Genomic DNA, 15,085 nt, shown 5'->3' on the forward strand with positions numbered 1-15,085 from the left:
GGTGGTGGTGATAGTGATGGTGGTGTGGGGTAATGGTGGCAGTGGTGATAGTGGTGATGTGGTAGTAGTGGTGGTGATTTGGTGGTGGTTGTGGTGATGGGGGTGATGGTAGTGGTGATGGTGGTGGGGGTGATGGTGATAGTGGTGATGTGGTAGTGGTGGTAGTGATTTGATGGTAATAATGGTGGTGGTGGTGATGTGGTAGTGGTGGTGGTCATTTGATGGTGGTGGTGGTGGTGGTGATGAGGTAATGGTGGTGGTGATTTAATGGTAATGATGGTGGTGGTGGAGGTGATGTGGTAATGGTGGTAGTGATGTAATGGTAGTGATGGTTGTGGTGGTGGTGATGTGGTAATGGTGGTGGCGATTTAATGGTAATGGTGGTGGTGGTGGTGATTTGATGATGGTGTTGGTGGTGATGTGGTAATGGTGGTGATTTCATGGTTGTGGTGGTAGTAGTGGTGATGTGGTAGTAGTAGTGGTGATGTGGTAGTAGTAGTGGTGGTGATTTGATGATGGTGGTTGTGGTGGTGATGTGGTGATTTGATGGTGGTGGTGATGATGGTTGTGGTGGTGGTGGTGATGTGGTAGTGGTGGTGATGGTGTGGTAATGGTGGTAGTGATGAGGTGGTGGTGATGGTGGGGTGATGGTGGTAGTGGTGGTGGTGATGGTGGAGTGATGATGGTGGTGGTGGTGGTGAGGGAGGTAGTGGTAATGGTGGTTATGTAGTAGTGGTGGTAGTGGTGATGTGGTGATATGATGGTGGTGGTAGTGGTGGTGGTGGTGATGTATTAGTGATGGTTGGGTGATAATGGTGGTGGCGATATGGTGGTGGTGATGGCAGCAGTGGTGGTGGTGATAGTGGGGTGATGGTGATGATGGTGGTGGTGGTGGTAGTGGTGGTGGCATAGCGAGTAATTAACTATGAGAGGAGAGTTGAGAAGGACTCAAGAATGACTTACTGATTTCTGGCCTAGATATCAGTAAACATAGATGGCTTTAGTATCATTCCAAAAAGAAGTACTATAGAAGAACAGGTTGGGGTAAGAATTAGGTATAATTTTAATTTAGAAATGTTAAGACTGAAGTAACTGTTGGGCTTTTGAGGGTCAGGAGATAGGACCTGGTATTCTGAATGTAGATCTGGCTCAGAGCAATTGATTTAGGGATGTTTAGTGTATCACTGAGATGGCCAAAATGGCCTTGGAGATGAAAGAAGGTTCAAATCAGTTTTTGAGACAAATTAGTGAGGAAGCTAACTCAAAGCTAACTCAGGACAGTGGGAAGACTGTCAGGTAAGGATAAAAGCTTAGGTGGATTGAAAACATTGACTTTGTAAGGACATACATGTATAACGTTGAATTTTTATTTTAGGGAGTGCATAGCAGGCTAACAGTAAGATCAAAAAAGGGGTGTGATGGGATTGATCCAGAACCTTATCCAGAACTGCGGTAAGAGATTGGGGGAAGGCTAAGAGAAAGTTAGGGAGCAGCTGATGGATAGACCAGAATATCTGGTCTATTTCAGAAGGAAATTCAGCCAATGTTATGCTGACTGTGTGAAGAGGGAGGAGTCCAGGAGCTGAAGTCAAGCAACCGGTTACTAGGAGAAAGAGGGGAGAGAGCTGGAAGGTTAGCGAGCTGGCCTCAGATAATGGGTATGAGAGTGAGAGTTCAGAGCTGGAAGCGGGTGGAGGTGAGTAGGGCATTTGCTCATTTTTAAAAGCTTATTCTATCATCCTGGTAATTTAAAATGGAAGGTGTCCTGAAAAGTCAAAGTTTAAATCTGTATCTTTGATAAACAAGCTTACTAAAGAAAAACTAAGGGGAAGGGCACAGACAGTTACCTCCCAGAACAAATTCAGTTCTGATCAGGGCTTGATAATTTCCTTGACAATATAATCTGCAACTCTAACATACCAAAATATTGGCAAATAGTGTAATTTCAAAATAGTCATGAATATAAGCAACCAAATTTTCATATTCACAAAAAATGTAGATTAGACAAACACTGCATACATTGTTTTCCTGAAAGCATATGTTTTTATATCAATCCATACTCAACCCCCTTTGAAAAAAACTAGTAAATGAATAAGGAGGGTAACAATAAAACTAGCAAATAAGGGGCCTGGAACTACCTACAACCTGGATCGTTGAAGATAAAGTATTTAGGCTATTAAGTATATTTGATTTGACACCATTTTTTTCAGCTTAAAAACTCAAATCAGTGTGGCATAGACAGAAAGTGGGCAAGTATAACTTTTAAAAGGTCTTAAATGGCACCCAGAAAGAGGGAGGCAGGCTGATAAAATCTGGCTTATTCTATCGGGTTCATGTGATTGGCCTCATGAAAGACATCCAACTTGTAATGGTTCTCAATCCTGGCTACTTACTGGAATCGCCTGAGAGCTTTTAGAAATTACTGATGTCTGGGCTCTATTTCAAACCTGTTAATTCAGGATCTCTGGGATGTAGGGTCTGGGCAGTGATGTTTTAAAATCTCCCCAGGTGATTATTATATGCAGCTAGGGCTAAGGACTTTAGTCACTGAGGAGTAAATGAGATGCTGAAATTATCTTTTAGATCTAAATAACTTTGCATTTATAGAAATAGCATCTTTAGCCTGTGATGGAAAACAGGTGCCTTGAACAAAATAAATGAAAAAGCAACTGTATAGAGAAATACAAACCTTCTCAGAGTGCTGAATATTTAGGGGCAAGAGCTTGTCACAGGGAATAATTTTGTCCAGTGGAAAAAAATATTATAAATATTTTTTAAAAACAAATAAAATTTGTTGAGTTTACAGATCTATTTTCTAAGAGTTTATCTTACACCAGGGCCTCTGTTAAGAGCTCAACATATATTACCTGTGGAAGTTGTCAGAATCAAAACGGAGCAACTAATGTTAAGAAAAAACCCTGGTAAATACGGCCAGGGAAGGCTAGGAAGAATGAGTTCTCACCCTTGTATGCCTGATGATGAAAAAGGCTCTGCAAAAACCAAAACCTTGCACAAAGGATATTACAATCTTACTTTTGCAAAAAATACTTTTGCAATGACATCTGCCTGGCAACTTCCTGAGCAACCTTGGATTGGTGTTACCCTTGTTATTGATTTCTGCAGGAAATAATAATTATTTAAAAACAATTTTGCAATTCTCTTCAACTTTTTTTCCTTTAAAAATTTTCATTTTCTTTTAAAACCCCTCTCTTCCTTTACCTTCCTAAATATGCACATAGTTAACTGTTGCATACATATTCCCATTGCAATGCACTATTCCCAAATAAGCTTCATTTTCTTTTAGAGAGCCTCTCTCTGTCTGTTATTTAGGTTAACAGACCTTATTTAATCTTTTGACAACCCCAACTAGGCAGATACATAAAAAGTTCCAGTTCTATGACAGAAAACTGAATCTTAGAAAGACGTATAGGATCATACAATTAGTAAATGATGGTACTGAGTTCATATTCTAAAACCCCAGTGCTAAACCATTATGATTTACTAACTGATCAAAACATTTTCCTTTAACCGATTAAAAACACTTTCTCTCTAAACTGAAATTTATGCCTGGGGGTTGGATCACAAGTCCTGCTCCTCAGTTCCTTGCAAAATAAAATGCAAGCAACAAGAAGGAATTCTTTAATGGTTACACACTTAAAAGCATCAACACATCAGGTCTAAATAATTTATATCAACTTGATTAATGAAGTGAGTGTGGAAAAATTACATAAAAATCAGAAACCTGTTTTGTAACTACTGTCATGCCATCTCTCTGAGAAGCTCGTGTTGATAGTCAATGGAGAGCTAAATGTGAAAATGCATTATGGAAAGCACCATAGAAGCTATTATTAATTTTAGTTTTTCTCAAATTTAATGTCACTGAAATAATCTGGGCTGGGCTTTCCTAATAATTCCTCTTTTTCATGCTCAATGTCTAAAATAATATCATAGTGCACATCAACCAATCAAGAAATGAAGATGACGGCAGAAGGAAAAAAACCATTCAATCCAAAACTGTGACTTTGATGAACACTGAGAAGTCTTGACTTTTCATTTCACTAACTATATATAAAAAACAGATGAGGTGTAAATGCCATGAAAGCACAAACTTAGAACATCTGACTTCCCAAATTAGTAAAAGTCACGATTTTATAAAGTTGTAGATTAAGGAAACATACCCAATACCTTACATATGCCATTAATACAGACATTTCTGCTGTTGCCGCCTTCAAAGCAAGGGGTACCATCAATGACAGCATCCAGCATTTTCTCAGAAAACTGGCCATCTATGGGTCGGCAGTAGAGCTCACAAGGATGTGCTGAAGGGAAAAAAGAAGGCAAATCCTTGCAAGTTAGCTTTTAGCTCGGCATCCTCCCCTAGGATTCCTCTGTACTTATAACCCCCAAGTGTCATTTACTCTGACGATCCTATCTTTTTACCTGCTTGAGACACATCCTGAAATGTGCCTCAAGACACATTTCACACATTCAGGTGCTGAATCTAAGGATTATTTTTCCTTTTTGAAAACAAGTTTTATAATGAATTAAATTAAAAGATTGCTTTAAAGTACTCTATTCTTTGCTGTAAACGATGACTCCTTTCTATTCAATATTGAATTGTGCTGATAAAAATAAGGCACTGAGCATCTGGGGTTAGCTTAGAAAATAAGTTATTGCAACCAGCCATGAAGGACTCCAGGCAAGTGGGATGCCTGCTTGTTTCTTGCAGCAAAGTAAGTAGACCTCCAGGGGATAGGCATCCCCTCCCATAAGGCCAGCTCATTACTACCACAACCTCCATCACCACCAGCATAACCTGCCCCAACAAATGTCCTCCTCCAGTCTAAGAGGTGCTTAGATTGACAACCATGTGGAAACATTTTTTTGTTTCCACTGAAGCTGACCTGCTTCTCATAGTGCTCCATCCCATCAGCTTGAATCCTACACTGATTTCATTCTAAGGTTCAGTTTTCTACTCCATTGTGAATGAAGACAGGGTGATCTAGAGCACGGGAATATTTACTTAATAAAATACATACCCACATGTATGTACACAGAATAACCAGAAAGATAGATCACATTTAAATCATAGATTGCCTTAAACATTTTAATAGCGAACACACGTATGTGATAAGAAGAATTCAAATAATTTTCTTATGAATGTAATGAATGCTTTTCTTTAAGTGAAAAACACAACAATGTCTTCTTTGGCAGGGATTTTGGGGTCTCTTCTGGATGTGTTTATTATGGGCAGGGCTGTTAGTTGCTTCTTTGTGTGATCAGCTGAGGACTCAATAGTACCAGCCATAGGCTATTTGTCATGGGCCCACCTCACTGGGCTGGGCACCAAATGCCAAGACTGAGTGCACAATGATAGCTGTGTCTGCTTGAGGATGCAGTGATCCATGTGGCCAGGAAATAAAAGTGCAAAATTCACACAAATGTAACCATGAGCAAAAGCTCCAAATGCTGAAACACTGAACAAACGTGAGACTGAGGCCAAAAACATCTGTTCAGAGCTTAAAAGAGATAAGTGAACTAGCTCAGAAGCAGAAAATTAGATATCACATGTTCTCACTTTTAAGTGAGAGCTAAACATCGGACATACATAGACATAAAGATGGAGATAGACTCTGGGGACTCCAAAAGCAAGGAGGGTGGAAGGAGGGTGAGGGTTGAAAAATTACGTATTGCGTACAGTGTTCAATATTTGGGTGCTGGGTACACTAGAACCCCAATCCCTACCATTATGCATGTAATACCCAGGTAACAAACAAGCACATGTGCTCCCTGAATCCAAAAACAAACAAACAAACAACAAAGCTTATAAGAGAAAGATATGGCATATGTATACATATGTAACAAACCTGCACGTTGTGCACATGTACCCTAGAACTTAAAGTATAATAATTTTAAAAAAATTTAAAAAAAGAAAGATAAAAGCCAATATGTAAATAAAGAAAACCAATGGATTTCACATAAGGTGCAGTGGATAAGCTGTCTGACAAGATAAAGTCAAAATGAGTTGAAGAGATAATTGGATAAAGAGCCAGTGGAAAAGTGTCAAGACTCTGGGACAAAGCACGACTTGGGATTATTGTGTAGCTCTATTTCTGGCAGCATGATTAGCTCTGTTACTGGGCAAACTGGAATAGAAGTACTAAAGGGAGCAACCTGGGAACAAGTCTATTCTCCTAACGATGAGAACATCAATCCAGGTGCTGAATTCAAGGATTACTTCATTAAGACTTTGGTTTAAACTTCAGAATTGGATTTTGGATTTTGTATTTGGAATATATAAAGCAAAAATAGAAAGCAGCCTTGAATAACTCCGGAGCTTTTCTAAGGAATCATCTGTTTCAAGGCTACTGGGAAGAGTCGGGACCACAGCATGTTCATTGCCGCAATGGAATGTTTATTCAGAGAGAAATGGACAGATTCACTAAGTTGCATTTACATAATGGACTGCTATGCAGCCACTAAAAGGAATGAGGTAAACCGGTAAACCACGATGCCATGATCTACTCAGTGAATCAAGATGCAGAATTGGCAAATTGTGGTTCTATCTGTGCGCAAATGAAAAACTGCTGTTAGCAGGGTTATCTTGGAGGAATACATTCAATGCAGTGGGATAATAATAATTCATTTTTGTTTCATTCTATTATGTGCACTTGCATTTTTATAAGACACATCTATTCCTTTTAAAAATAATAAGTCTTGGCCGGGGGCGGTGGCTCAAGCCTGTAATCCCAGCACTTTGGGAGGCCGAGACGGGTGGATCACGAGGTCAGGAGATCGAGACCATCCTGGCTAACATGGTGAAACCCCATCTCTACTAAAAAATACAAAAAACTAGCCGGGCGAGGTGGCGGGCGCCTGTAGTCCCAGCTACTCCGGAGGCTGAGGCAGGAGAATGGTGTAAACCCGGGGGGCGGAGCTTGCAGTGAGCTGAGATCCGGCCACTGCACTCCAGCCCGGGGGACAGAGCGAGACTCCGTCTCAAAAAAAAAAAAAAATAATAATAATAATAATAATAATAATAATAATAAGTCTTGGCCCTCACACAGGAAAACTGGAAAAGTCTTCTTTCCCCAGTGATATTTATGACGCATCTCCATAAAGAGAGGCCCTAATTTCAAAACTTCCGTCCACCCTGTTTCCACAACACAGGACTAGTACATGCTTTAAGGTTAGACAGGTTAACTGAAGTACACTGTCCACAAGAAACACACATGTGTGTTGACTGTAAGTATAGTGGTTTATGGAGTCTTAGAAATTATCTAGGAAATAACATTTGTAATAACAACAATGACAGCACACAGATCCTCTGCTGCGACTCTCCCAGAGCTCCCACCACCATGACCTATAGGTGTGCCTCAGGCCAGGGAGAACGCTGTGTTTGAAAGCAGTCATCCTAAATGGAAAGTTCAGTGCTATTGAAGGCTTTTATGAGGCTGAGCCTGAGGCCCTCCTTCTCTGTCCTCTCCTTCTCTGGCCTTTGTCTTTCATGGTGCTCTGGAAGGGCTCTCGTTATATTATTAAGTTGTCCTGTGACACAGGGATCTACAGGAGGAGGCAAGGGTGGTAATGGATGGTCTTAATTCTTGGGAGTCATCACTGGTATCAGAGATTCTCTGTGCCAGACATCAACCTTGTTGAGTTCATCATCTCTATAGAGTTGAGTACTTTCCTCGTCTCACATTTATTCCCCTGCCCTGATGCAGCCTTTTGTAGGGTCATGTGATTTTTTGCCCTCTAGCTTTCAAGAGCTTTCAAGTCCATTTATAATTCAGCTAAGTGAAAGCTCTAAAACTAATTTACTAGTGAACTCTCACCCTCACATTGTCTGATTAATCCTCTCAAAGGGAACTTAGGAAAAGAGAAGAACTTACCGAATCAAAGTTCGCATTTTCAATTTTGCAGAAACAGGGTGGCTCAACATTTTTGGATAATGATCTTAATAAGTGATAGAAATGAAAGCTCTAACTTGCTAAAAAGAATGAAAATATTTCTTAGGTAAGGAAAAGTTTCGATGCATTTCATGTTTTGTGAATAGACTGGAATGTGAGTTTCATCATTTTAAAGAATCCAGTTTCTAAAATCCATTCACAGGCAGGGCTTCATGGGCATAAGACCTGTGCTTTTACCCAGGACCTCACACTTGGTTGAATGCTGTTGTCTCTGTCTTGCAATTCTTAATCATTTTACCTTTGAACTTGTGCTCGGTAAGGGAAGGCCAAAATGGGAAGGCGGTGTGCACATGAAGAGAAGTGGTGTGCACCCCTGCTGCTCCTCAACAGAGCCCAAGAAATACTAAACCTCAAAGCAAAAGGCATAACTTAAAATGTTTTATTGATGCAAGAAGTTATGTTTAACTTAAAAAGGAAGCTCAGCTTAAGGACTAAAATCAAATCGGCTTGGGGGCAAAAACAAAAATGAAAACTTGTGACTGTATCACAGCCCAAAATCAGTCAAGTAATTACCAAGTGTCTGAACTCTTTGGCTAGTCTAAAATGGCATTCTTGTACTTTCTAATACGATAATCTTATTGTAATCCCCACAATACACAGAAATAAGTATTAGTGAAATATAAGAAGGCATTAAAATGAATATATTCTATAGTAACCATAGAAAGGTATAAAAACAAAAGTAGAAATAATTTTTTAAAATGAATTAAACCCTTGTCATTGATGTTTTATTTTAATTTTATTTTTTATTTTTAAAATTTTTCTGTAGAGGCAGGGTCTTACTTTGTCACCCAGGCTGAAGTGAGGTGGTGCAATCATTGGTCATTACAGCCTCAAACTTCTGTGCTGAAGCGATCCTCCCGCCTCACCCTCCTGACTAGTTAGGTTTACAGGCATGCACCACTATGCCTGGCTGTCTTGATGTATTAGATTAGGGTAAGTGCAGTACCCTAGAAATAGAAATAGAAAAAGAGTTTTCTATTTACTGTGTAGTTTTAAGTTCTGTCTTTTGGTTAAGATGCTTAAGAAGTAAACTTAGAATCACAACTTAAATTATTTAAGCAATATAATAATTAGTCATCAATGCTTATATGTTTAGAAAACACTGGTTTTCAAGGGCAAGATATATAGGTTTAATAAACTGAGCCTTAATCATAATAAAAAGAGTTGTTGGGTTTTCCACCAGAGCTCCTGGCTTATGAAATAATCGAAGGTTTTAAAGACATGAACATTGCCTTAGGGAAAATTCAAAATTCAGTGCATTGGTCCTAAGGAAATGAACTTAACCCAGTCCCTGTGTGTTTTTGTGGTTAAGGACCAGGCTGCAGAGTCAGGCCTGGGCTAACTCTTGGTTCTATCTCATAGTCTGAGTTTGGGCAAGTTACATAGGTCCTCTGAACCTATTACCTCATCTCTAAAAATTGGGTCAAAAATAGCTTTCCTTGAAGGGTTTTCTTGTGGAGATAAAATTAGGAAAAAATATATAAAGTGTTGTATAGTATCACTGTTCACTGAGGGAGTAGAAAACTCTGCTGTATGTTTATTTTATCCTCTGGTGATTTCTAAAAGGATGCCTGGGAGGCTGTAAGGCACTCAATATCTGGCACAGAAAAAATGCTCCATACATCCTTGTTGATATGAATGAACTACTGCCAGGGATGCCTGTTAACTAAGCAAAATAGCAACTCTGTAGACAGAGTATAATGGGGAAAGTAATCAGTGTGCTGTTCAAGGTAGTAGCTATTCAGGTTAGCAGATAAGTCATTGTCTGCTAATGACCAAATAATAGCATAGGAATCTGTAAAGAAACTACCGGGATAGAGGATGAATGCTGATAGACTGGGTAGGAAGTAAGGTCAGAGGGTGGCAAACTTCATCTGAGTTAGAGAAGCAAATCAATCACTCCAAAGCGAGCGGGATTGATGTCAACTTGTGTAACTCTCACTTCTTTAGTACCTATTGCTTTGCTAGTCAAAAAGTAGGCACATGATGAATGCTTGTAAACAAATTAAAAGCAAAGCTGAATCAAATCTTTTTATTCCAAGTCCAGCTACTTGAGCCATCAGAGTTAGATACACACAAATCCAACCGCATATCTGGGAGGGGGATCTCACACTAAGCACATGTGATACCACTGGAGCAGCTATGCTATCTTAGCTCTGACAGGCTGCTCATTCAGAGTCTACAGGACCATTGACCCAAATAGTTTTAACAAATTGAGAATGTGCAGGATATACATATAGATAGCACGGACTGGATGTGCCTTTCATCCCTTGGTAATTTTGGAGTACACCTGGGTATATGTATGAGTTTTCCTGTATTCAAATGCCTGACTCAGGAAACTAAATTGCACCAATAACCGAGTGGTTTTCCCCTCTAGAGCATAAATGACACCGAACAATTGGGGGCAAGGAGCAATCATTGCCCTTGACAACTGAGAGCCATCAGGGTATTTTGGATACCTGAGCTGAGCAAAGCACTGCAGAATCTTTCTTTCAAAAGCTATTGCATAAGTCTAACAGCCCAAATATACGATTCTCAAATCTGTGATTTGTCTTGTGTCCTATCACCCTGGATTTTCTGGAACTCAAAAATCATGAACCATTTGATTAGCTATTTTTTACTACCTTGCCTTAAATTTCTTTAACACAGGAAAATCTTTTCTGTTTCATTTCTTACTCAGATAACAACAAACAACATGAATATGTTTTTAGATGTTGATCTCTAGCTAACGGTCACTGGTTCTTCCTCATTTTAAGGAGATAATGTGTCTGGAAGTTTTGCCAAGGCCACTGTTCCATTCTCCAACTCCATTATGTCCCTATCCCTCTTGTGCAACATTCAGATGTTTGATTTTACTTTCTACCCTTCTTATACTTCTGTACATATAAAAATGTTGATTTCTGGCCCAGAGCTGGCTTTTGTTCTTTCATTCCTATTTTCTTGCCTTTCCGCCTGTTATTCTACTCCCACTCGGAATGACTCTACTTTGAATGCCTTCCCTTTTCTTTCTTCTGGTGGAAAGACTGCTCATGAAAGCATGAGTAGTCTTCAGAATCATCAACTGCTTCACTGGAAGCCTTTTTGTTGCAATTACTTCAAACCCATAATGACCTTCTCTTCTGAATTTCTGAGAAAATCACAGTTCCTCGTGTCCATCAACAAGCAATTAGTTACTGAATTCCTACATGTCCTATTAATGGCTCAACTGCACCTCAGCTGTTTTGAAGTGTGTTTTATAAACTTCTTTTATCTCCCACAAAGCTCAGACGGAGTTGAATGTATTCAGCCTTCAACATTTACTGATCAACTTAACCAGGTCAGTGTTTCCATCTTCTAAATTACAAAATTCCTGGGGTAAAATTTTCTTTGTTAAACTTGATATGGATCACAGAAACCTTGAGTGACAGACAAATGCTTTGAGAATGGCTGTTTCCTAGATCTGAGATACACCATTACAGCTCCTTACCTGGGTTAAAAATGGGAAACCAGTGGTAGAGTTCATTCTTGTAGGGAACAGTGTCAAATTCACTGCACTGCATCTGCCGAAATGTTGGTACCTCTGAGCGACAGGGGTGAACGTTGCACAAGCGATAGCGTTTTCTTTCTCCAGTGCAATATTTTCCTCCAAACTTTGGCCTACAAATGAAACAGACAAGCTATTCTTTTAGTTTGCTTAAATGCCAACATTTTCCTTTAAAAACCCTGTGGTATCTGGCCTTGACAAACGATGTCTTTCTATGCCCTCAAAACTTACCTTTTAAATAAATGCTTCAAATTTTACACATTTTTTCCTTGCCTGCCAACATTTCAGTCCTAATGTACAGTAGCTTATTTTGAAATAGTTTATATATCATTTCCACCTATATATCCCTCAGCTGAAATCTATGCCAAAAAGGATACATTTTCCTTCCAAGTATGCTCCTTCTCTGATTCATATTTGGTGAATTAAAAGTGGTCAGATTTCAGAATCATCCATCTATGCCTTCCTTGGATCCCACAGTCAATCAATTGCCTGGTCATCAGCTGTCTACTTACATTTGTTTCATACACTTCAACTTTACAATAATCAAACCAGTCCAATTCTTATCTTCATTCCTATCTCTACTTTTAAAATTCTTATCTCCATTTCTATCTCTACTTTTAAAATTAAACCCACAGTACAAGCAATTATCAGGCTAAATTTTCAGATGACCTTAATTATTTTAGCTTCTGTTTTAAAATATCTAATGGCATCCAATGGTCACATCAGCCTCCTGAGCTTGGCATTCAAAGGCCTCACAATCCTGCCTTAACTCACCTTAACAATTTACTTCCCACACTCTGCTTCTTGTTACACTGCTCCAGTGGTGCCACCTGCCTTATTTACTATTTCTTTTCTGGGCCTTTGGATAGATTTTTTCCTCCCTTAAAGTCTCCACATGTATACATATTGCTCATGCTTGAAGAACCAAATAAATGCTACCTCCCTCATGAATCCTTCCTGGATTTCCACCAGAAGTAATTTTTTTTCTCCTCTTCAGCGACACTTTGTGTGCCAGTTGCCTGCACGTCCTGAACCTATCATTCCCAAAGATAGTTCTTTGATGGCACAATCGAAGCTCTGTGCCCTCTGTGGTGCCTAATAGTACTTTGGGCATAGAATGCTCTTAATAGATATTCAATGGGTGAATAAGTTAATCTTACTTTAGAAAAATCACTCTTCGATTTTTCTTTCCTTTGTGATACACTTGAGGGCATAACAGCCTTACTGTCAGGATCAATGGATCACTCAGAATGGGAGAGGGGTTTACAGCTCTCAGAGAGGTGAGGAAACTATCCTTTGAGAAGGTTCCCAGGCATGGCTTCTGGCCTCCATCTTGCGGCAGTATCTGAATCGGGGAGTGTGCCTCCTATTGCAGGAGTGCCAATAGTCTGGAGTTTTAATTTGGCATTATCTTTTTGTTAGGTGGATCTGAACAAGTTACCTTATTTCTCTGAGCCTAAGTCTTTTTTTCATTTGTAAAATGAGCATAATAGTTTTTATCTCACAAGTCGTGAGTACTGCGTGAGACAATGCACACACAGATTTAGTAGAGTAGCTAACACAGAATGAGAGCTCAATAACTGATAGCACTCTTTTTTTTGTTATTGTGAATAATAATCAATCAGTATTTATATACTACCATGTGCTCAACGCTACGTTCAGGGAGAAGAGAGTGCAAATGAAGGTCAACCCATGCTCTATGCTTCCTAGAAGTTTACAATTTAGTTGAGGAGAAAAAAATAACCTATATAAGAAATGAGAGAAAATTTAAGACAGGAGTTATGTATCACAGACTGGAAGTACAATGAAAGTTTTGTGAAGGGGGAAAGCCATGGAAATGAGGCTAGTTGGGAAGGATTTACAGAAGGGCTTGTAAGATCACTCCTGGAGAATGGTCTTAAAGGATGGCTGGAAAGTGCTTCTTAGTGCAAAGGCAGAAGGCATGTTGAGTGAGCAGTCCAGATGAAATCATATTCCAGAGACACAGAAAGCCAGAACAACTCCACAAAGGATACAGGTGGTAGTGGCAGAGCCAAGATTTGAATCGTCATCTTCCTTGATCCAAGGCCTGAGCTCTTATCCACTGTGTTATACTGCCTGACCACGAAATCCTGAGAGACAGAGAACTCAAATCCTGGCAGTCTTGTCAAGTACTGGTTGCAGCTGTAATTCTTGTTGGTTCTGCAGTACTTTGTTCTCCTTGAATGCCCATGAGATTTTCTATACCTCTCCTCCCTCAATGTGGCCTGAGTAAGCTTGTGTTCCTCGCTCATGAAAGAGCTTTGACCAAGGCAGCTCACATAGTAGGCTCCTCATTTGTTGACTCCCTGTAGGAGGTACCAAGAATTGTCCTTGCTATTTACGGTTAGGCTGGTTTTCTGTTTGTGATGATGGAGTCACACTCTATGACCTGGTATCTCTCCAATTCATTTCCATCCAATCAATATCACTGACAGCCTCTTATGAGCCAAGCTCTGCTGGGTTCTCACTAGATAGTTGACCTACAGCAAGGATGAGGTCCTAAGATCAGCTGGCTCATGCAGTGGCCTGACTCTGTGACTTGAATCACAGATCTGAATCTATGATGTGGTGCCACTGGCAGTGTTAGCAATGAATTTAAGCAAACCGACAATGAAGAACCGGCATGTCCACTCACCCAAAGAGACTCTATGACAAACTGTGGCCTTGGAGGTGAGAATTAGAACTACCTTTCTCCTGAAGCCAGGTTAGAGATTCATCCTTCACTTCCTCAACTAGGAATTCCCTTCTCTGGTAGCCACAGGTCACTGACCAGCCTCCCAAGAAGGTCACACACTGGTGGTGTCTGAATATACAGCATTGACAATAAGTCTCAGAGCAAATTGCCTTTCTTTTCTGATCTCTCAAATGAAAATGGAAATCACATTTCTGGATCACATGGAAACAAACTGTTAAATGACAATTTTCTCTAAAAATAAAGTACTCTATGAGAAACTCTTGGTTTTGAATTTTGGAAGTCACAGAAATCCAATATTTAAATGAAAACAACTTTCATCAAAGGGTGAAATTTTGAAATAATTTTGTGAAGAATTTCCAAATGCATGTTTATAAATGTGGTAAATGATAAAGATATCATAATAACTACTGTTTATTGACACCTTATTTTGTAGTAGATATTGTGTTAAATTCCTTACACATACTAACTTATTAACCCTTAGAAAAAATATATAATATATATAGCACATATATGTATATATGTAATGTATACATGCATATATATACATATATACATATACTTACATATAAATACCATACATCTATGTAATACAGTTATTAACAAAAAGGAGAAATAATCTTTGGACCTGAGATACTGAAGGATAAAATCACTTTTATTGCTTATCTTTTAAAAAATGTGACTCTGACTCTTCAAAGTAGATAAATGCAAATCTAGGTAAAAGAAACAATATAATTTCCACTTAAAGGAGGTATCACATATACACTTTCAAGAAATTACTTGGGAGACAGTATATCAGAAAATAATGAAATTAAGAATGTAATGTGTATTTGGAAAACAAGCAAGTTTAAATTTACCTCATATATAATATTATCATAC

At 39.1% G+C, this 15,085-nt stretch overlaps 1 protein-coding gene across 2 annotated transcripts in view; it reads right to left on the reverse strand.

Moving 5' to 3' along the window:
- ADAMTS12 (ADAM metallopeptidase with thrombospondin type 1 motif 12) overlaps nucleotides 1-15,085 on the reverse strand; it is a 371,764-nt gene that overhangs the window by 90,728 nt on the left and 265,951 nt on the right. The window contains exons 12-13 of one of the 2 annotated variants that reach the window (XM_023216585.2): nucleotides 11,437-11,606; nucleotides 4,186-4,319 (exon numbers count right to left, since the gene is read on the reverse strand). In XM_023216585.2, coding sequence (XP_023072353.2) covers nucleotides 4,186-4,319; nucleotides 11,437-11,606 — 304 coding nt within the window. The remainder of the gene's footprint in view (nucleotides 1-4,185; nucleotides 4,320-11,436; nucleotides 11,607-15,085) is intronic. The other variant, XM_023216586.2, reaches the window with a different exon arrangement.

Source organism: Piliocolobus tephrosceles, chromosome 4, assembly GCF_002776525.5.
Source record: "Piliocolobus tephrosceles isolate RC106 chromosome 4, ASM277652v3, whole genome shotgun sequence".
In the NCBI taxonomy this organism is placed as follows: Eukaryota; Metazoa; Chordata; class Mammalia; order Primates; family Cercopithecidae; genus Piliocolobus; species Piliocolobus tephrosceles.